Source organism: Mchenga conophoros, linkage group LG3 (assembly GCF_057382185.1).
Source record: "Mchenga conophoros isolate Kocher_MC1m ecotype Shallow Benthic linkage group LG3, M_conophoros_male_GT1.1, whole genome shotgun sequence".
Lineage (NCBI taxonomy): Eukaryota > Metazoa > Chordata > Actinopteri > Cichliformes > Cichlidae > Mchenga > Mchenga conophoros.
The window spans coordinates 57,930,687-57,954,495 of NC_140528.1; the positions used below are offsets into that span (position 1 = coordinate 57,930,687).

At 38.8% G+C, this 23,809-nt stretch overlaps 1 protein-coding gene across 1 annotated transcript in view; it reads right to left on the reverse strand.

The window, feature by feature from the left end:
* Window positions 1–23,809, reverse strand: part of tnfsf10l (TNF superfamily member 10, like) — a 66,831-nt gene that overhangs the window by 22,261 nt on the left and 20,761 nt on the right. The window contains exon 2 of the mRNA XM_085264372.1: window positions 14,848–14,997. Within this exon, the coding sequence (XP_085120498.1) occupies window positions 14,848–14,997 (150 nt within the window). The remainder of the gene's footprint in view (window positions 1–14,847; window positions 14,998–23,809) is intronic.

Sequence of the window (23,809 nt, forward strand, 5' to 3'; positions counted from 1 at the left end):
AGAGAAGCCACAGAGAAGCTCTTCCTGTGACTGTTATTTCCCCTGAAGGAAACTCAATAAACAATAAACCCTCAACAAGAGCATCCTTGATTGTGAGTATGAAACCATGACTTCATCAGACCCGACTCAAATGTCACATTTTTAAGGATGCAACAAAGCAGACAGTATGTTTTAAAACAGATACTGTTTATCCCAAAAGACAAACTGTAAAATTTTTAACCAAGGCTAGAAGCCAAAGAGAGGAAACCAACCAGTTTTGATGTTCTAACAATGTTTCGTCTGTGAACGCTCCATCAACAAATATGTGTGTGTGTGTGTGTGTGTGTGTGTGGAGGGGCTGTTTCCCAGAGGCTTTAGATCCTTATACGGGTTTATTAGAGCAACTTGCCTGTTTTACCCTCAAAGATATGTTTAAATCAGATTCTGTGAAAAAAAGCAAGATAATAAGACCACAAAAGGCACTAGAACCTAAACATTTGTAAAAAAAAGTGTTGTAAAAAAGACGATTTTCGTTAACATTTAAACTAATGAAATGGTAGATCAGACAGAGAGAGGGGGGGAAGAGATGCGGCAAAGGGACGGACTAAAACCCGGTCCGGCCGCTCTCGGCCGTATGTGGTGGTTGCCCGCTCAACGCACTCAGCGAAACGGGCGCCCAATGAGTTTGTAAATAAAATCAGCAGAAGAGTTTTCTCATTGACTTTCACCAGGCTTTCTGAAACCACAGGAATCTTCACCTGCTACCACACTAGAAAACCTCTAACTAAAGCTAGCAAGCTCGGAGCATAATAGCTCACTCGAGTTGGTCGGAATTGCTCTTGCAGCCTCTTTCTGTTTAGTCTGAATTTTTCCATTTACTGAAGTCTGACATTTAGTTCCCTTGAAAGTCACTGTTGACAGTTTGTTTTTTTGGCAGTATGCCAGTGAATCCACTCATTGCAGTGATTTTCCAATAAAGCTCTTCCAATCAACCTTCACTGGATATGAAGTGTAATACCAAGATTTATGTGTGTTTTTGATCCCCAGGTGTGAGCTGAGTGTGTTGCAATCGGGTGACGTTTGTTTTACTCGTTCCAAGTTTCATTTTTAACCCTTCTGACTTCTATTTGCTAATTACTGATTCTACTTATTGGTTCTTGTAGAAAAAAATATGCCTGCACTGGTTTTCTGCAGCCATCCAATTGTTTCAGTATCTCTCACAATGGAGAAACAGTGGAAAAGTTTGCATATACAAAAACTCTGCTGTTATGAGTTTGACATCATTGTTTTTTCAAGGTGCAGCTGTCAGAAAATGATGCCAGGAACCGATAAACTCAGACATTTTGAAACATGTTATTAACTAGAAGGGGTTAGAGATCCCCGCAGCAGTTATCGATATTCTGCACTAAATCAGATTCTCTCTCTCTCGTTGTTTTTCTAGAAAACCTTTGAAAAAGACTAACACAACAACTTTAAAGGATATTCAGACTGGGTATATAAACAGGATTCACTGAGCCTAAACTGACTCACAGCTGTGCCATGGTCTCACCAACAAACCCACGTCTGTTGGTTTCTGGTGAAAACCCTGCAGAGATCCACAAAATATTTTGCATTTTCATAACGCTGGCCAGAGAGCATACAGTGTAAGCCAATACAAGAGCCCGAGAGAAAGTAATACATCTGTTATGGGTTATTGGAAAGAGTGAAAAATTGATTGGAGCACCTGTACATCTTGTAAGCTTTGCTTTTTGTTAGCACCAAGTGTACAAGGTCACTGTAGGCTATTTTTTTGGTTGTTTTTTAAGTTAAGGCATTGAAAGTTAATGTAAAATTTGTATGAAATCTATTACATGAAGTTGAAATACTTTAGGGATGTGCTATACATAAATGATGGATGCATTGGTCATGTGAGGAAAAACTTCTGCTTTGGGGAAAAAAATAACGTGAGTCTGGAATTGAGCATTTAATGGATATTTCGTGACAATATGAAAGCTTTTCTGATGCTTAAGAAACTCAGCAAATGTGAAAGCTACAGTGAGGTATTTAGGATGTGAAGATGGAGGTAAGGGGGATTTTCAGGGGTTTGCTGGACAGGAACACGTCCCAAGGAATGAATGGAGAGAGAGAGGGAGGGTGGTCGACGCCAGACACAGAGGTCTTTTGTGTTTGTCTATCAGCTGGAAATCACTAACAACACAGCAGCCCACCACTCCACCCTGTGTGTGTGCTAGTGCATAAACAGTATGTCAGTGACTGACATTTGCTTTTCAATAGCCAACTGTAGAGCAGAATAAGATAAGGGAGTTTTGCTCAAAAGCCAACTTGTTCCCTTGGCATGAAACAAATCCTCAGACAAATCCAAGAGTCTGTCACTCCAGTTACATCATGCTGCCTTCAATCTCTTCATCACAGATGAAGGTCAAACAAGTGCCTTCTAATTTTTGTTTTTAAAAATATATATATTTACATTTCAGTGAAATATGAATTAATGAAATTATGTTCTCCATGTTTCTCACAGTCAAAAAGTCCAAAGATCAAACCCAACAATGACCTCATCTTATTTCATGGAGACTAACGCTCATTCAAAAATTATTTAGCAACAGCAGTGAGCGAGATGTTCTTGCAAGATACTGAACACTGTGAGTATTTTGCAAGCCACTTTGTAACCCAGCATCAAAATCGAATCTGTTTTCATGAACAACTGCACAGCTTTCCATATTTTCCAGTGGAAGGACCGAGGAGTCCCAGAGCAGGACCATGCTACCAGATGCAAATTAGTGTTCTTTTGAATACAGAAAACTTTATTTCTTTGGATGCAATAACCTTTTCACTAACTTATTAGAAAGTATTACTGTTTCTAGCTTGACAAAGTTGAAACAACTTACTATGTTAGTTTCAAGTTCATATTTTTTACTGAAATATAACTTGCATTATTCATCAGCCCAGGCTGCGCTGTCCTGAGTTGACCACATTGAGTATATTCACACACATTGACTTCATACACATCTACAAGGAGGAGAAACTCAAAGCAAGATTTTAGAGTAAACTGAAGGAAGAATTAAAATAGGTCCATTTGTGGGGTTTTCCCTGGTTGAAAAAAGCAAATAAAAATCCACAAATCATTACTGGGAGTTGTTTATTAAAGACAACGATGTCCCTAAAGGACACCACATGTTTGTCTCCATGGAATAACGTGACAGTTGATCTATTTCATTTGACAGCCAAAGAAACAGTTAAGGTACTGTAAGAGCAAATGTGTTTTTGCGAGGTCTGTCATGTGGAATATAGACCAGTTGTGTATTGTGACACTTTTCATGAGAAACAAGACACTACTGTTTTTTGTCAACAGTGGTACTTGGTGTTTTTTATGCCCACTGTTATAACAATGAAGCTCTTGATAAAATATAAAGTGTGATTTCTGCCTCTTTTTTCCTCAGGAACTTAAAAGGAAATACCTATTACAATTACACAAAGTATCATTGGTGCACACACTTGCTATTCTTTCCTGCTAGTGCACTAGCAGGAAAGAATATTTTTTAAAAAAGGCTACGAAATGCATTACAAGCACCTGTGTACTTGTGACAGTCAAAAAGTTGGAACACTAACCATTATCAGCCATCATTTTACATATAAAATCGAAGGTGAAGGCCCACCAACCAGTTTTCAGCCAGAAGAACGAGGACACATTGTTGATGCTGTGAGTTAGCATTAGCTAGTTAGTCTTAGTAAAGTAATGTTATCAAGCTAGCAGGATTTTTTTGTGTGACATTATATGTATTTAACGTTATTTGGTGTTTATTCATGCTGAATTTGTCAGAACCACGATAAGGTATTTATTCTCAGCTAGCATGTGGCTAGCAACCAAATGCTAGCAGGCAAATTGCCCATTTCGAATCCTGTTGACCAACTTCCATTACATTATTTTATAAGAGTTTTCTGACTGATGCTAATTCTTAGAAGATAAAATAAAAGTCAGGGTTCTCCTCCAGCAAAATGCAGCCAAATCAGGTGCTTCAGCTTGAGGACAACAAAGGGACCGGAGGACATTAACAAATACGTCCTTTAACGGTAAACACCAACGTTTTAACACTACACTGTCTTCATCAGAGTCCTAAAGTGAACTGGGACCATTGACTTTAATATTGGCAAAACTTATTTTAAGGACCTTTTCATCATCAAAGCCTTGCCTTGAGAACTCACAATGGTGATGAAATGTTCATGCTTAATAAATTGTGAGTCATGGGTCCGACTCTTTGACGTCTATCAGGGCTTTGTGAATTCATAACATACTGTTTGTTGTTAAGTTTGACTCCACTTACTTTCCTTTATGTGTAGAGTATTATTTGAGTGCAATAAAAGAGTTATTTCAGCAAAGATTTTAAACCGTGCATTTATAAACCACAAACATCTTTCAGACACAGGGTTCGCTCAGACTTCAAGTGTCGAAAGAAGACGAGAGCGGCAGAGAATCAAAGACACACTTTTTTCTGTTATTAGTTAATATAATTAAAGACGTTTTGGTGTGGCATAATAAAGCTGTTGAACAAGACCACATTCTTGTCTTAATAGCAGAAGTCACAGTGAATAATTAAGCTTCAAAGAGTAATTTAATACTACATTGCATGGTGCATGAAGGTTAAACCTTTGAAGCCTGCAGCTCGTCTATCCACACCCTAAACACTGATGTCAAAGCAGCTGTTCTGCATCAGCAGCCAAAAGCTAAATATTTGCTGTGACATCACCGCTTTGAGACGGGGGCAGATTTAGAGATATAACATAACAATGCTTTCACAAAGAGAGACCAACGGAGCTTTGTTTCCTAAGGAAACTGAGCTACGATTGCAAATAATACACTGGAGCGTAACGTGTCTACAGGCACAAACTTTCATATTTGTCATCTGAAACAGTTCTGAAATTATTATTAGTATTATTATTATTATTATTATTATTATATAACTATTGAGTAAAAAAAGAATTAAAGAGGCGAGAAATTACTTTTTTTTAAACTTTTTTAAATTTTACTTAGTTTTTTTTTATTTCTTTTATACCAAAACAGGTTCAATGTTCGTCTTAAACTGTACACATTTCATATGGTTAGGTGTGGTTTCACTTTGATGTCATGTGTGCACACTAAACCTTATTTGAAATATCTAAGGTTGGTGTAGTGGTAGTAGTTTACTTACACCCACCCAAAAAGAACAGTTCAAAGAAATCATTAAAACCCTCAAATTATCTCAACATTCATGTCCATGAGGCGTGTGTGGAAAATTCTCACCACAACTTCCTCTTTTTCTTGTTTTCACCACGTATCCAGTATCCATATGCTTCCACCTACTTGACAGTGATGGGTTCCCAGATGGGCGTTCATCTGACCTCAGCATGCTGTAAGCTCAGCAGGTAGCCTACTATTGCCAATTGGGTGAATCAAATAAAGTGAATGAACAACATCCTTTTCTTAACGCCTCACATGCTGTTGATGCTTTATGTGGCATAACCATTCCATTCTCTCCCTCATCCTTTGAGAAATTCTTGTCTATTTTCTAACACATTGAACCGTTTTTCACATTAGGCTCTGCCTGCTCCTTTAACTGGGTGTTCCTGGCACCCATTTATATGCTAAAACCTCTAAAACCTGGCTAAACTTTGTGTAAGCGCTGATATCTGCAGGTGAACATGCTGGCAAAAGATAAGATTTTTAGTTAGAGGAGTACTGGCCAGTGCTTGGCTTATGGTTGTGTGTTGATATACTCCGTGTGGAAAGCAAAAATATGAAACTTTTTTTTTAAGTGCAAGAACACTGGCCATTGTCCAATCAGGATTCAGTTCTTTATTGGCTTTTTAAAATTTATGTGCAAAACCTTAAATAACGTCCAGCAGAGGAAGTCTTAAACTGGGATCCCCTCACCACACTGGAATCCCTGATATATTAGCTGTTGACCTCAGACATGTAATCAGCATACTAACTGATCGGTTCCCATTTTCCTGGATTACTGTAGGTCTCAATGTCTTAAACATGAAGAAAATGCTGGAACATTAAACTAAACCTTGGTTAGAATTTATCCAGACCAAGACAACTTTTTTTCATGTCAGACGACCTTTTGGCTATTTGTCCCAAACTGTGCTCCAGGGAAGGTTTCAGCATCTGTCATTTTGGTCTGGAGAAAATCTATGTTTCTTGATACTCAAGCCTAGTTATATTTTGTGAACTTTGGTAACCATCAGATATTTGGTAACATTTCATTAAAGCGAAGCTGTTCAACGGTCACAAAGGTGGATCTGAGGAACATAAGTAAATGGGATTTCTAATGTAGTCTCCTCTTTTTGTTAACTTTTCACACATTGCTTGCATACAATGGCCAAGATGCAAAGCTAATAACAGAAGAATCTGAAGGTCATTAAATGTCTCTATGGGCGCTTTCCATCATCCCAGTTGTAAAGTTAGGGGTTTCAGATTTTCACTTTTTCTGAGACTCCCTCCATGTTGGCCAAAGATAAAGCAGCAGGTTTAGATAATAAGGTTAATGCTCCCTTATGTGGACTTTGAGATGACAGAAAGGAAATGTAAAAACGTCTTCCTTTCCATGACAATAAGCAGCCCTGTCTCCTGATAACACCACATGAAAGCTCATGTTAAATAGAAGCTGAGGTCATATGAGGATAGCTATGATAATGTTTCGCTACAGGTCAGAAAAGTCTTAGTAAATCTGCAGCTCTACAGCTGGGTGTGGATTGACTCACTCGCCCTAAATTGAAAGGTAAATCCTTTTCCTTTGCTCTGAACAGTCAAGACGAGTTGGTTTTGACCCTTTGACCTATAGCAGAGCGAGCAACAAAAATTCCCCCTCAAACAAAATGAACTTCTCCTCAATCCCTGTATTCATCTTTCCAGTTTCATTCACTCAGTTTTCAGAAGTTAGCAAAATAAGACAAGAAGCCAGTCTGCAAGTCAATGAAGATAAAGATAGAGTAGCGCTGAGACCATGCAGAGGTCTAATATAGTTTCTTGCTGTGTTTTGAGTTCAAACCAACCCAGTCCCTGAGCGTCATCAATCACTGCAAACTCTGAGCTGTGAACTGATGCGCGGATATCGGCAAGGTTGTTTTATGCCATGAACCATCTGGTCTCTTATTTAGATGCATACACCGGTAAGCACAGTGCAATAAAAGTGTTAGACAGATATACTAGAGTCAACTAAATAATTTTATCTAGAGTGAAGTTTAACTTGGTCCCCTTTCCTCGCCTCCACACAATGTGTATGTTATTAAAACCGTGCTGTGAGACGTTTTATTGATTCTGGGTCAGCTTCTCTCTCTCCTCTTTCATCTGCAGAGCCCCTACGTGTTTCCTGTTTGCATCTACATCTCTTCTCCCTCTCTTCTCTCTTTACTTTTTACTGCAGCTGAAGTACACATGAGGCTTCAACTGTATGAAATAGGAAAATCCATCTTCAAAAGTATTTTTGTGCAAATGTTTTTTTTCCTCCTACGGTACATTGAAAAAATAAAATCAAGCAGACCTGACACATTTAAATGTGGTATTAATAACAGAAAGAAACATGTTTGTTGCTACACATGAAGATGTCTCATTTAGCAGTTATCACTATTTGTTTTCATGGAATCCAACTGCTTCAGTTTTCGCTGTTTCAACGTAATTACGAAATAATTTTATTTTTTACAATCTACACTCATGGATGAATACACAACACATGTTTATCTGCAGTTGGAGATAGATAGACAGTTTTAAAATTAGCTTCATGTACAATAACTCTTCTCCATAACGATAAGAAGTAATCAGTGTGATTTTTTAAAATAATTGTGATATACGCTACTGCCAAAAAGTAAACGGTATACAGACTGGTACTTATATAGAACCTTTCTACGCTACCTGAGCACTCAAAGTACTTTCTACAACATGACACATTCGCCCAAGCACTTCATCTACACTTACGCGCTTTTTTAACAACTTGGGGTATGCAGACTAGCATAGCCAAAGATTTAACCACCGACCTTCCAATTAGTAGATTGGAAGATTGTTCTCTATGGCTACACCTGTCCTTCATAAAGTATATAATACTGCAACGTGTACTCACGGTCTAAGTGTTGATATACATTATACAAAGCTATGGCGGTGTCACTATTTGCAAGCAACACAACCAGTGCGGCAACCGCAATGGACCCATGAGATTGTAATCAATGAAATGTCTTTTTGAAGAGTTGTGGTAGACAAGTGATTACAGCAACCAGTAAAGTAAATATCCTTCACATTTAGTGCATATGATGAGCCGTGCTCAAATTTACTTATGTTTCTCTTATGTTTCGTTGGTAGAGTTACATTTTTTATGGTGTTGTCTGAAATTAGTTTGCTTTTTAGTTTCCATTTATTCCATGTTCATCGCTTCCACTTCCATTCCAATTTGAAAGTGCCAAGAAGAGTGTTGACTAAGATGGATTAGGAACACCGCAGGCAGGTTTTAAGTGTCTGCAAGTTGAAATGAACCAAAAGAAGAGGTCTAAATGGTCATGAGATTTAATGGCAGTCAGAAGCGAAAAATGTCTGATCTCATGGTGTGCTTTTTATTTCTTTTCTCTCCTGCCTGTTTTCCGTTCTTCTTCAGCCTCTCATCTATATTTTTCCCCTTCTCCATTTGTTTCTGCCTGGTTGGGTTTGTTGATGGCTTCTCGTTTTTCTTACCGGTTTCTATTTGTTACATCATCACCGCATCACTCATGCACAGTTTGTAGGAATGTGCATTTGGTCCATGCGCTCCATGGATGAGGAATCTCCATGTGAAACCAACGCATTTTATAAGATAAACGACAAGCCAGATCTGCTTTAATGCTACTTTTTTTTTTTATCGTCGCCTCTTTATTAGTTTTACATTCTTTCCTCTCAAGCTCATTCTTAATACTTTGTCCTTCTCACACTCTACTCATCAGTCTGTTTTTTCTTTTCTAACCAAAACGTCACGGCCAAGCCCAAGCCTATCCAACACACATAGTTCATCAGTGAATCCCATCCAAGCATCTGTTTTGGACTTGTTGGATTGTCGGTTTCGTGCCAAATCTAAGAGGCACAGAGCCATTGCGTGTGCTTGAGAGAGAGTTTGTGAAGAAAGAAGTGAATTCTCAAAATTATTAGTGAAAGGTTAGATAGCTTTTTTGCTTTCATGTGGATAACTAGAGATCTTTTTTTTTTTTTTTACCTTGGACTTGTCAAATATCTCTTTAATAATCTTTATCCAAGATTAACCATGTCCTCTTGCCATGTGCGTTTGTTTGTTAAATTATGCACTTAAATGGACATCACCCACTAACGCATTTTCACGCAAGCACAGTAATAAAAGTCAACAAAATGTCAACATGTCGCAAAAGAGTGCAGCACCAAATGGTTTTAAGTGGCTGCAGTGAGGATCCGCGATAAGCTCCTCGCTTCCAGCACCTGTTAGCTGCAAACAGCTGGTGTGCCTTACAGACACCAACAACATGCCTTATAAGTCAGACGTGACCTATTTTTGTCATATAGAATTGTGCTTGTTGTTTGGCAGTGACTTTTTGCTTTATTCCACTTACACAAAGACCTGCTGTGGTCATCAGTTGAAGGAGGAGAAGGAGGAATAAACGTCTCAATGTTAGTCAGTTCAGTGAAGCAGACTGTGTGAATCGCAAAGGCTTAGCAAATCACTAGTTTAGCATGGGAAACTGACTCTGAGACTAACGGAAGAGCTCTCAGCCTCTTAATGTACTGACAGTCAGGTGATAAGTGGGTATATTTTGCCCTGCGCTACACAGATCACGACGTTCCCATCAGAGCTCTTGGCTTAACCCTGCTGTCATCTTAAACTGTCTGGCATGATGGGGTGGACGCTTGTTTTTCTGAGTCAACTGTGTTGTGATTCCTGTGAAAGCTACTGATTAGCTTTAGTTTGTCTCAAGGACACAGTCTGATTGTTATATGACATTCTCGCTGTTGTAAAGCTGTCATAATTGAGAATGTATAACTGCTTTCCAGCTTCTCCATTCATCTGTTAAAAAAATGGCAACAAAACTTTGGAGTTTCATCTCTGGTTCTCCGGTCACTTCACTGGAACATTTTATAAGAAAAGGGATGGCGCCTCCTTGGTCTGCCAGCTTGATTTAACCATCTTGGCTTTTTCGCGTACCAGTTCCACTCTTTAAAAAGTCAATCTAGTGACGCGAGCTGAAGAAGAACAGAACGTGTTGGGTTTCAAAACCAGCTCGAAGGAATCAGTAAAAGTGGACAGGCTTCCAATGGCTTACAAATGAACCGAAGGAAAATTCCGGGGGGGTTTCAATTAGCACGATAGTACGTGTGTCTGCATGTGTGAGCATTTGTAGGGAAGTAATGAGATGTAAACATGTTTAAGTGTTTGTCACCAGCGATTGCCCGCCTGCATTTTCTCTGTTATCCACTTATGCATTGGAGAAAAACTAGACATTCCTGTTCCCGTCCACTGAGGACCACAGGGGCATGGAGCAGCACTCTCTGATTGTTTCATACAAGTAGAGCAGAGAGAGAGGAGGGGGTGAAGAGGTTAAAAAAAAAAAGGTAGAATGTAAGCCAGACACAAAAAGAGATTTTGAGTGGGGGCAACAGGAACTAAGGGGGCTGAAGATATACTGCTGTGAGCGTCCAGACATTCAGACTGAGGGGAAAAGTCCTGTTGGCAATGTCTGCAAGAGGAGGACTTATATCAGTGGAGTGGGTTAGTGGGTTTATGAATGACTGTGTGTGTGTGTGTGTGTGTGTGTGTGTGTGTGTGTGTGTGTGTGTGTGTGTGTGTGTGTGTGTGTGAGAGCAGTGGTGGGATTCTCGAAGGGCTCTCTGGAGTCACTGGTATGTTGAAGCTGATTCAACATATGCACTGAGACGAGTGTGACGTTAATGTGTGTCAGCTGCAATTTGTTTACCTACAGCAGGGATGTTGTGTGGGTAATTGTATTGCGGGCTTACATTGGTGGTCTACATTGCTTATGCGGTGGCCAAGTTTGGACCTCTGAGCCCCAAGGAAACCACATGCCAGTCGATGTGGTCGACTGGCATGTGGGAAAACTACTGGACAAATACTGTGCAGCCCCCCCCCTCTTGTGTCAAAAAAACAGATCATATTCATTGGGGTATAAACATATGACATTCCGGTGTGTCCTGGGGCATCCAATGCCAGAAGGTTAACAGCAGCTACTTTGGGCCCTGTGGTTTGAGGGTTTCGATCTTTGGCTTGTTTTGGCACAACTCAGGATGGGGTCTGGGTAGTTTGTAGCAGGGTCAGTGCATCAGATCGCAGCAGGATGCATTGTACTGTGGCTTGAGACCAGTGCCATCGGGGAGTTCACTTGAAATGTCACAGTGTACTAGGTCTCCACCAATATTTAGGTGGGTGGTGTATGTCAAAGTAACATCTACATAGCTGTCAGTATGCAAGGTTTCCCATCTGGTCAATGTTTTTCATTTCACCCTTCAGTAGTTTTAATGCTTTAGTGTAGAAAAAAAAGCATGATTCATGACACGTGTGAGGTTTTTCACAAACTAGCACATGTGAGTGCAGCAGTATTTTCTGGCATGTCACGTTAGTCTGTCGTTAGGTCGTTGTTAGGCAAAACAATGACGTCATATCATATTAAGCATAATTCAATATTTTGTAAATAGAATTCATATGTTGTGAATATAAATGACAAGTTACTGCCATGAAACGAAATGATACTAAGCTTTTCCATGGTCTTTTAGGTGCATAAGCAAAGAAATTGTTAACTTTAGCCTGTTGGTTGCTAGGAAACATGATGCTGTCTTAATATCTGATAAAGATAAGAACCCTTAGGGGCCTAAAATGAACTTGTGTGCCAGCTTTGGTTGCTCAACTCTTGATCATGTAGGAGAAGCTTGCAGGCAAACAAACTGAGAGTTTTTTTCATCGTTAAAATATAAAACTACAATTGTATAATCACTTCTAATAAGTCAATGTCAAGGAAGACCACATTTTAAAATCTGAATATGGTTGAAAGAGATGAAGACTTCCCACAAAGTTTTATCAGTTCTATAAACAAACCCTCTAGTGCCTGAGCTGTGGGTCCAGGAAAAGAAAAAAAACAACACACCTTTCTTCAATCTGCAAACAAAAGAACATCATTTTACAACTTCGAAATGATGACCAGAGAATGCAAGCTTTGCACAAAATCCATCAGGCATTGCACAAAATCCACAATTTTTTCAGTAACACAAGAATTTGTAACAACCCTGCATGAAGAATCTTGCCTGCAAGTCACTGCCCACATTTGTTTGACTGGCCCAAGTGCTTTAAGAGAGCAGTTTTACAGATTACAATGATAAAGGCCAAACAGGTTTAAACCAAACATTTGGCAGGCAAACACATGCAAAAAAAAAAACACATTTGCAAATCAAGCTTTTCAAATCAAGCTTGTGTTGACAAGTACAGAATTGCGTAAGATAGAGGTTACATATGGTAACGTCTAGCAAAACAGCGGTGTTAGATTATAAATGGATTAAGGCTCCAGTGGCACACCTGATGCAGTCAATTATTGACTGGTGTTGTGATGACTGCATGACTCTATAAACACCTGACAGTCTGTTGGGTCAAAGGTTCATCTCTACTAATACTATCAATAAACTTGCCACAGAATCAAAGAAAATAAGCCAAACTATAAAAAAAAACATGCAGGGATTCTGACTGTTGAGCACAAACTTAGAAAAATTAGGTGTTTTACTTACAGCGCTCTCATTTCTAGTACTAATAATGATTCCCTTTCACTTAATCCATCATAAACATCTGGGTTTCCAAGACATTTATATGACTGATATGGTATTCTTTCTTTATTTTTTTGTTGAAAGGGTACACTTGACCACAAAGCCAAGACCATGAAGTAAAATTGAAAGAATGGCAAAACATCCTGCCATTTTCAGTAATAGAGAGTACAATGAACAACCAATGAGTTCCAATTAAACCATGAAAAAAGTTTAGAGTCGGAAAGCTTTCACAAGAGCCACACATACGATTGGTTTATTTAAATAATCTGTTCTGGATACAGCTATTAGGCCATTGAAACTTGTCACTCAGTAAAAGCCATTTAGCCATTTACTACACATACTGTATATTAGTGGACTGCTGTCAGATGCTGTGGGACATTGTGTATATTTCAGACAAAAACCTTGGATGGTATCTTTAGAAACTGTCCATTCCTCTTAATTCAACTCACATGTCCTATACACATATATAGTTATCTGATGATTGAGTGATTCTCCCTTGGAGCTGAAGTTTTTTTTCTATTATAATGACAAATACACCCAATTACTTCCAGCCAGAGTTCCAGTTCTGCATCAGTCACTGCAGATGTTTCTAAATTCACTGTAACTGTGCAGATTCCTTCATGCTGAAACCAGGCTCCATCTGGTCTTTAACCCAGGGTCAGCGGAGTTGTCTGGGCTCACATCATTAGTGGCAACATTAAAAACTTTTAGTTGAGGGCTTTAAAAATTCAAATCTGGATTTCATCAGTTAACTTAATGGGATATAAAGATAATCATTCAGAAAAGTACTGGATGAGTATTAGCTGGTAAAGATGCATTTAATGTACCATCCAGTCTACAAAAAGTATATTTGCAATATTTTTTCTTGAATGAGCAATACTACATTCTAACTTTTGTTCGTTGTTGGGTTTTTTTATACAAAGTACCAGACATACACAATAGCCATTGACTAAATTAGCATTCTTGAAATCAATTTTATAACATGTTAAGTGTATCTCAAACCTTCTACTTCTGTACTTGCCCTTCTTAAGCACATGAGTGCATATTCAAAAAGATATCTAGTCTTATATTAAGCACATTAAGAGTGTGCACGTCATGTTGGTGATGTCATCACAATGATGTTTGCTAGTTAGCTAAGTTAATGCTAACTGGCTAGCATTCAAGAGTATATATATTTTTTAAATATGAACTTTTAACATATTGTGGCATTACTTGGGTTCATGCAGTTTTCATTGCAGTCTTTACCGTCTGTACTCTGTACCACAATAACAGCTGTTGACAACAGAAAGGTTTCTGCAACAGTTTGTTTATTGCTTCTGGTCTTAGCTAGTGTTTGCTAACACCAGTGACTGGAACTTTATTTGAAGTGGATCTAACACTGTCAGACTTGGGCAATTAGCCAATTAACTCTCATTTGATATTAGAATTTAATCAAACTCTTTATTAAAGAAAAACTCAGATGATGTACATACAAAGGCACAAATCTTACGTGGTCAGATATGGTTTGAAAAAGCTATTTGTGATAGCTTCCAGTAGTTTTTGTTATATATATATTTAGGTGTTTGAAGTGACAATCAGATTTCCAGTTTCTTTCAGAATTCTTGGGAATCTGGAATTTTCTATTAGAAGTTTATTGGGTTGCAGAGGGTTAATGTAAAAGAACTAGTGTTGTGTTTGTTCAGGTGTTTGACAAATTGCAATTGTGAGATACACGCAGTAGTTAGGTTGAGTCACTGTCAAACATTGCACTTATCATTCAATCTTTTTTGATTTAAGACAACACTACTCTGCCAAAATACATGCTACATATTGCACACAGTGCACTTTTTGGATTTGTATTAATGGAAGAATGCAAACTGAGGCAGTTTTACGTCAGTGTGTGTGAAGCTATTATTTCAAGATAATATCGGCACTGGAAAACTAATAGACCTACAATGTTGAAGGCTGTATTAAAACTAAAAACAATGCCCTAATACGAGAGGCAATTAAATCTTTTAAATCAATTTATTAAACATGTTTTGCTTAATAATATTGTTATTCATTTGGTTGATGCATGGTAAATGTAATGTTCCTTTCCTTCCATCTCTTACCTTGGAGATGTAAGCTTTGATGCCTTCGGCCAGTTTGATGCAGGGTTCGCCAAAGAGCTGGGCTAGCTGATCTGGGATGTCCTGGTCCTTATCCAGAGCATTTAGTAAACTCAGGCATTTTAACTCCTCTGTCACTCCCTGGCTACGCACCTATAGGACAAACATGAGACAAAAGCAGAGAAAGTTAAACGACTGTTAAATGACAGTAATTCTTGATGCAAATTGATCCTCATGAGATGCGGAACCCAAAGATCCAGCGTATCATATAATATTTGTCAGTAGCTAGAAGACAATCGTTATCACAACTGTTTCCACAATAACTATCCCAAAATCAAGTCTTATTAATCATTTCTGATCGCTTACATGGGTCCATAAACATCCTTAAATTGATTTATTCTTTCCCTTTACTCTTGATATTTATGCACGTCAGTTAGTCATACTCTTGTGTATCATCACTCTGTCAGCATTTTCAGAGCATCAGCTCATGTGCTGTCAGTTTCCTTGAGCACGTGTTTCTAATTTCTGCTATTTTTTTCTGCAACATTATCTTGAGGCACCAAACCTTTCTGCAGGTTTTCAAGGATGGAAATAACTGATATAAGCAGGTTTAAGTAAATAAAAGTCAATCAGAAGCAATAACAACTAGGATAAAATAATAATTTGAGGATTATTTTAGAATTTGTGCATTTTTTTAAGTGTTTGGGGGGGAAATGGCATTCGTCTCGGATTGATTTGTAGGCTGAGACCAAACGTAACGAGAATATTTTGGCACAGGTGCACCACTGAAATGCAGGTACTTATGCAACAACACTTAGTAAAGGGTTTTTCCTAGTGTGAACATTTCTTATCATGTGTGCAGACATACACACATATGGAGTCTAATTAAGAGACAATTGAATCAACAATTCCTCAGTGGGCAGAGGGGAAATTGTTTGTTTTGCTACGCCTCCTGTTTGGCAGCGACTTCCATCCCAAATAAGAAATGTTTTCATGTAATTTTAGGCAGCATGGGTCAAATAAAACATCTTTGGGAACCAGATTGTCTACGGTGCTCTAGCTTTGGAGTTATGCACACAGATGTGTAAGTGTGTGTATCCGTGTGTGGATATCTTTCAGGGAGGTTGTCGGCATCACGATCTGAAAGCCCTGTTAATGACTCTGTAACAAGCACTGATGAGGAGAGAGATTACAGTCCTGCCCTCCTTCAACCCTCCTCTGTATTTTTATTAATTTCTTTCTGCTTGACCTCCATTTTCTAATGAAACCCCTTTTCTTCCTCTGTGTTCTTTTCCATCCCCTGCCTTTTCTTTTCCCACACCAGCTCATGCTGATGCAAACGTCTGTCTCCCTTTCCTGCGACTGTGTGGGCAATTTAATTCAAACCAAGTGAGAAGGACAGAACCCTTACGGGAAAGACCACCGGGGCCACATCTCAACATTGCTGCCCAGCCCTGACAAAAGATGACTCACGTCTCTAATGACTTCACTTCTATTCAAGGACAAATCCCAATGAGTCTAATTAGACACACATGTTGGTACACATTCCAGTTACAAGTCTATGTCTAGTTTGAGGTCAACTTTGAGAGGCTCTTATTATCCATTACAGTCAAATTTACAAAATGTGCAAAGCTGACAAAAAGGTTTTCTTGACCTATCTGACCTTTGCATGACCCAAAAACCTGTGTTTCATATAAGACGGTGTCAGTAGCAACACAAGCATGAACCCGACAGCTTTTTGGGAGAAGGACAAGAAGACAAAATATCTAATGGAAAGTTGAGTCTTCACTGGATACATTACTGTTAGGGAGAGCATTTGCAACTTGACTGTTTCTCCTGTAAAAAACAAGTCGACATCTGAAGTTATCACATAGATCTACAAGGTTTTTATTTAAGTTGTAGCTCTACAGAACAAACTCTTTCAAAGTAGCCACATTTTGTCTAATTCAGCATTTTAAGATTATCTGTACAGCTTTTTATTTATATATTATACTATATGAACCTGAGCAGCCTCAAGTAGGTGCTTGTGGCTCGCAGGAATTAATTTTATATGCTGGCCCTGTTATTTGAGAGCTGTACTAGTATATATATGAGGCAGAAAATAAGGAAATGCATAAAAGGTCTTCTTAAAATAGCTACCAAAAAAGTCCCACGTATTCCTTGTTTAAACCTGCAGAGGGTAAAAATGTGCAAATCCTTTAACTTAATGGCATTTAATGGTATTCTCTGCATGTGATGAGGTTAAACTTAATCGCACACAAAATTACATACCGCTGAGTTAATTAGAGTACACGCTCATTTTAAGCGTTTTGTGAAACTTTAAGGGTCATTTGTGACTGTTGGCGTCACTCTTGAAGACTTGGCTCAAAAACGTCTTTCTTTGAGAAGTGACTTAAACTCACTCATCTATCTACTCTCTATTGTTTTTCACCATTGCGATGAGAGAAAAGGAAGCACAGCAGGTCATTTTAGATCATCCGAATACAAGCAGGATACATCCCAACAAAAACTGCTGACAGTGGAGTATGGGCAGAGACACCCCGTGCATTGCGAGGAGTGATGACAGCAGAAGTGATAGGGAGTTTCACACATGCATGAGTGGATCTGAGCTCACTCAGCACACGAAACAGAATGAAAGTGAGTTGCGTTTCTTTCTGGCGCCTTTGCCAAAACACACTCCCTGCTTTGGTGGATCTGGTTGAAGGATTTAATTGCTATTAAGGAGTTCCTTTGTATATAAAAATAAAAGATTTTACAGACCATGCTTTGCAAGTGTGTTTGCACGCAAGCATGTGTGTCCATTAAGTTTTGACAGGGCCGGTAGGGAGTGTTTGATCTATTATGGGAAACAGTCTTGTCCATGTTAGTGAAGAGATAAAGCCCATGCACATCAGTGCACAGAGCTAAAAACAGGATTAGAAGTAATCTTTCTGCTCCATTAGTGGATGGAAACGAGGCCAGAGGCCAAACTGAGCTTCCACAGAAACATTATCACAAAGTTAATGCACTTATTTGTTTCTGAATTTAAACTAATAGTAAGTTAAGTGTGAAAAAAACATCCTACGTCCTCTCAGTGGAGAAATGATGACATCATCACTAATTAGGACTAAACCTTTGAATATTTAAAAAGAAACAAATTGTAATTTGCAGTAAACTAACTGAATGTGAAATAACCTAAAGGTATTTAAATTGCACTTACAACTTACCATCAATTTACCACTGTGAATATATTTACGTACCTCCAATTATGATTGTATATGCTTTTCTTAATTTGTGATCATTTTCTTCTGATTCTGTGTCAATTGGCATTGGGTAATTGACCCAGAATTGGGAAACTGGAAAAAGATGGATTGATGGATGGTTTTCGGTTGTACACATACAATGAAATTGCAGGACAATATGAACCATCCACTGAAGGTTTGACTACCTCAGCTGGAATTCTGTTATGTATAAATAATAAATACCTCTCCACAGACAAATCTCTGCAGTCAGAAAAAAAAGAAAATTGTTAACAAAATTTTAGCCACTTAGATCTAAGGGACCTTACAGAAGTCATGGAAATGCAAGCTATGATACTTTGTTTAGGGTACTTTAATTTCCCCAGTGTACAGGAAAAAACAACCTGTCCGACCTGACTGATACCTACACGTTCAGTAGGTGATGCAGATGTGTGGAATAAAACCTTTGAAACATTGGCTAATGTTGGCTGTCTCTACAAAATTGTTCAGACACATTAGTGAAGACCAACCTGACCAATAGTGGATTGACCAGCTAGCAAACCAACATTGCTGATTTTTGCCCAATGCTGTGCAATCTGACTAAAAGATCATTGTTTGAACAAACAACCCAATGACTTCCAGTCCCAACTGAGAGATGGGTTGGAGGAACAAATTTTGTCACATTTATTTAGAGTCTTCGTGCTGTAGCTCTCATGATTACAATGCAAAAGCTGGCTGGTGTCTGGCTTCAGCTGGGAGCCAGCACCACCACAGAGCCAAGCACAGCCTTTCTTGCTTTCCATGTTTGGTTCCCCTGGATGATCTTTCCATAAATACTTAATCTAATTGTCTGATCTGTCCGTGTAAACCAAATTCTTCCGATCTGTTGGTTGGCAGTTTGTCTTTGATTTACTCATTTTGAAACCATAATATTAAAACGAACTCTTCATTTAAGCGATTGCATCGGTCATTTCCAGAACTCAAAATCCTTTTAAAGCTGTTGGAAAAGCAAAGAAAATGTGAGTGTGTTTTTTTTCCTGTAGGCCAGTGTGGACATGCAAGCCTCTAGAGATGGAGGAATCAGCCCCTACATCATTACCATGCCCTGAGAACATCCATCTGGAACGGCTCCACAGGTTTTTAAGCATGACCATTATGAAGAGGTCCCTCCCCTCATCCATCCTGACTTCTCCACTGACAGCAGTTTGTCAGCCAGTTCCTGAATCCTCTTTGCCAAAACCCCTAAATTGCAAAACTGCCTTTATTAGCTATCATTTCAGGAATAAGTTACACCCCTGTGATTCGACAAGAACAAATCAATAAGCTGGTGAGAGGACAGAATTACTTCTTTACAATTTGCAGAAATGTCTTCTGACAAAGACTTAATTACTTTTAATTCTTAAACAATGGTCTAAAGAGGGTTTCTAATCTTATTGATAGCATGTAATCTGCTTTGCAGTTTTGCTGTTATTATTTTATGAACGCACACTTTAATTTTCTCTGAAGCCATATGATATATTTTACACAAACAGTCTTAAATTCTGGTCTTGCTGCACTTATCCCCTGAGCAAAGTATTTTCTCAGTGTATTGACATCAATCATTTATCCTTCCCTTGGCTCCTAAGCAATGAGTCCATCGGGCCCCCTCCGCAGCCCAATCCAAACCAACAAAAGCTAAAAGCATTTGCAACATGCAAAAATCTTTTGTAACTCTCAACTGTGTTGTTAAACTTGCTCAAATATAACTGTATAATGTTGGCTAGCTTGTCAAAAGAAAAGAAAAATAGATATGAGAGTCTGTAGATGTTGTTTTCCTTGGAAAGACCCCTGACAGTTGTTGCATCGCGACATATCCATTTTTTTCTCCGCAAAACATTTGAAAACTGCGATGAAGATTAATTTTAATATATTTGGATCATAAAAAATATATTTTGTTAATCCAGGTTACATGGTGATGTAATGCACCCTCAGGCAGCCTTGCTAAGAGGACTAAGAGATGAAACATCTGGCTAAACTCTTTGGCAGAAGTTTGTAGAAAAACAGAAAAATGGGTTCATTATCATTGTCTTTCCAAAACGTACTTGCAGTGCGTTGGACCCTGTGCTTCTATTGTGATTACAGTTTGGCAGCTAAAGTTAGAAAACAATTACTCTGACGACTAAAACAAACCAGCTTTAACTGTTGTTATCAGACACAACATGAACTGTGGTTTCCAGTGTCACACACTTACATCAAAACCATATCAAAACTGACTTTGAAGATTTTAATGGAGCAATTAAAAAATCATTTTCCTGTGCGCAAATGGTCAGATGGAGTCTTTTTTTCTGAGTGTGTGTGTGTGTTGTAACTGCTGCTTGTTTTTGTGATAAAATGGCAAGGCTGGTGATTTTTTGAATTGTTAGGTAGTTTAGTCGAGGACATTGGGCAAAAAATAATCTACCATCAATTAAGTTGAATATACTGGAATTTTCAGTACTCTGCAAAACTTCTGAGCCACCCATCATTTCTTCATATGTCGCTTCCACAGTTTTAAAGAGAGCAATAATTCTCCAGCTCCATTTTCAGTCATTTTAATTTAGGTACAACCATGAGTGTATACAGCCATCTGTAAAACATGGTGGTGGCCGTGTCATGGTTTGAGGCTACATGTGGTGTTAGAGACCTTGTCTAAATTTATGGAACTGTGAATGCCAAAAAGTACCATCAGATTTTAATCCAACTTGCAATACCATCTGGAAGCTTTGGATTGGCAGCAGCCTAATTTTTCAGCACGACAGCGATCCCAAACACACTCCTACACAAACCGACGTGGATAGAAAAACACACAATGAAACACTATCAGTCATGAATTAGCCTCCCCAGAGCCCAGACCTCAACATTATTAAACCAGTGTGGGATCATCTAAAGGCAGACAACATCCAAAGAACAACTCTGAATGTCTTTTAGAAAGCCTGGAGAACTATTCCTGAAGACTACTTAAAGAAATTACAAGATATGTTGACTAAGAGAGTTCAGGCTGTGTTAAATAATAAAGGTAGTCATGCCAAATACTGACTTTGAAGGTTGTTGGAATTATACAAGCTCTGTTTGTGTCCTATATACTGTATTACCAAGTAATAAATCACTGCATGTATTTCCCATTTTCCAACCAAAATATAAAGAAGTGAGGGGTGGCTCAAGACTTTGGGACAGTTCTATGTATGTATGATCAGTTTAGAATTATGAGTCAAGCGAAGATTAATTGTCCTTGTGAGTCAAACACAAAGACACAGAAACACAGACTTTTTGCTCTGCTAAATATTGCACCACCAGATAATGCTCGTTCTGGTCCTGTTGACAAATTTTTGAAATGCACGACTTGTCGTACATAGACACCACTTCAGGACCCTTTAAAACCCTCCATTCTGTCCCTCAGGCCTGTGGTTGTAGTATAGAGAATATATTGGAGTATATTTTAAACCTCAGTAGATGCCCTGGGATGAGTGCACAATCCAAAATTAAAATTAGATGGCATAGTAATCATTGCTCGCATCTCATATCTAAGACTGGTAACTCAGTAGAAATGTATACTGTACTGACAACTGTATTGACATGGTGCAACTACACTTTTCCCTTTAAAATGTAATAAAGCACAAGTTATGTAACGACTCTGTAGCTTGACTAATATCTCTGCACACCAACATCCAAATCATATTTTTTTCTTGCCAGTTTTGTGGTACAGCAGCAGACTGCTTAAAAACAAAGACAGGAAAAAAGAAAACATTTCTCAGCCTGTCAAAAAGTTATTTTACTGCTGAACCTGAACTTGAATAATTGATGGCGAAATACTGTTCTCCAGACACAAGAGCTAAACTGGGATACACTCCCCATTGATCTGCCTTTGGAACTGATCCTCGCTGCAACGAGTGGAAAATCACACACACAAACACATGCATTTATGAGTGATCTATGCGCTTTTTAAGCGTGCTTAGCCAAAAGACATGTGGTCTCTCATGGCTGTCCATACTCAATTAGATGCCTGGGCTTCAGAGAGAGGCTGACAGAGCTCCTGTGATCCTGATGCCGGCTCTCTCAGGAAGTAGCAAACAATGCTTCACTGTTTCCTCCCCTGTGTGAGAGTTTTTGTGTGTGTGCATGTACATCTGTGTGTGTGTGCATATGTGCAGTTGAGTGAATGTGTGTCTATGTGCATGACCGTTTGTGTGTATGCTTGGCCCTCGGTGGGACACCAAAGCCTGAAAAGAATATCTCAGAGGGCCACTTGGAAACCAAGCTACAATTTTGTGTTTCACTGTGTATGTGTGTGTCTGGGAGTTCTTTGGCAGTCCACAACTCTCATTTTAGGGGATTAGGAAGAGGAGAAGGCAACCACGTAACTCAAATCCAGCAGGCCAGAGGTCTCGATCCAAGAGTGTGTGTGTCTGTGTGTGTGCATTGCAAGATGAACGGCTAACGTAGAGGAAGACAGAGAGCAGGGTGAAATAACCGCTGAGGCCTCACTCACAGTGGCACTGCACATAAATCACTTCATCCAAAAACAGCGGCAGGGAGACACACGAGTGCGGGAGTCAAATAAAACATACTGAGTGTGCAACACGGTGGAACGAGCTTCATCATGTTTAGTTACACCCCAGCCCGTGGCTGTGGGAGGGAAGAGTCTAGTTTTTAGGGAGCAATCTACATGGTATCACTACAAATTACCATCAAATCGATCCGTGTCTTTAGGCAGAAGGAGAATCAGTAGCAACAGTACACAAGAAGGTAGTAACTTGGAAAAAAAAAGCCTTTCACTGGTTCATTAAACTGTATGTCAAATTTGAAGACCTCTGAAGGAAATGCTCTGAAGCAGAAGTGAACCAAGGCTCCTACAGTAACCTTCGGGGTATGGTTGCTTGCCTCAACAGGTGAGGTATAGAGGCAGAGCCCGTCCTGCTCATCCAGTATTAGCAATCTGCTGATGTATCGATATAGATACATAAAAACATTAAAAAGTAAAGAAAATATGGAAAATGCCCTTTAGCCATTTTATGGGTGCTGATGTTACACAGTTTGTCCACTGTTGGCAACACGTGTTACAACATGTAACACGACCATGCTTTTAAAAAATAAACTTGGTTTAGTCTTACAAGTCATGGCCATTATAAATGCCAAGACTGATATATTGGTGAATAGCTAGTTTCAGCTGATATATCGGTGGGGCTCTAATTGACAATGCTTCCATCAATCATTTTCTTGCCACTCACAAAAATGCCTAAACAATCATTTCACATTAGATAAAAGAAAATATTCTTTTTTTTAATCATATAAGATGCCAGAGGGAAAGTTTTGAGTGAAACTGTGCATTCGGTTATTATTTAACTGACGCACGTTCAAAATGTTTGAACAGTAAATTTATCAACTTTAAAAATCTCTTTTATGTCACTTCACAGTGTAGCCTGTATCCTGTTTTGGCAGTATTAAGATACACTATGATTTCGTCTTGCTGAATAGCTAACTATACAAAAAGCCGTTTCCACAGCTAGGATGAACCTCAAGAAAGAAAGAGCTGTGAAATCTGTTTCTACCTCATCCAAACTGTTTCTAGCAACTGCAACCACAGCTGTTTGGTAAACTGGAAGTAATGGATATGTCACTTTCCACTGTTTGGTTTATGCAAAGGAAAATGAAATAAGCCACCTCCTTGAATACAAACAGCTAAACAAGAACACCATACCACACTGAAACAATAAAGTTCAATGAAACAGCAG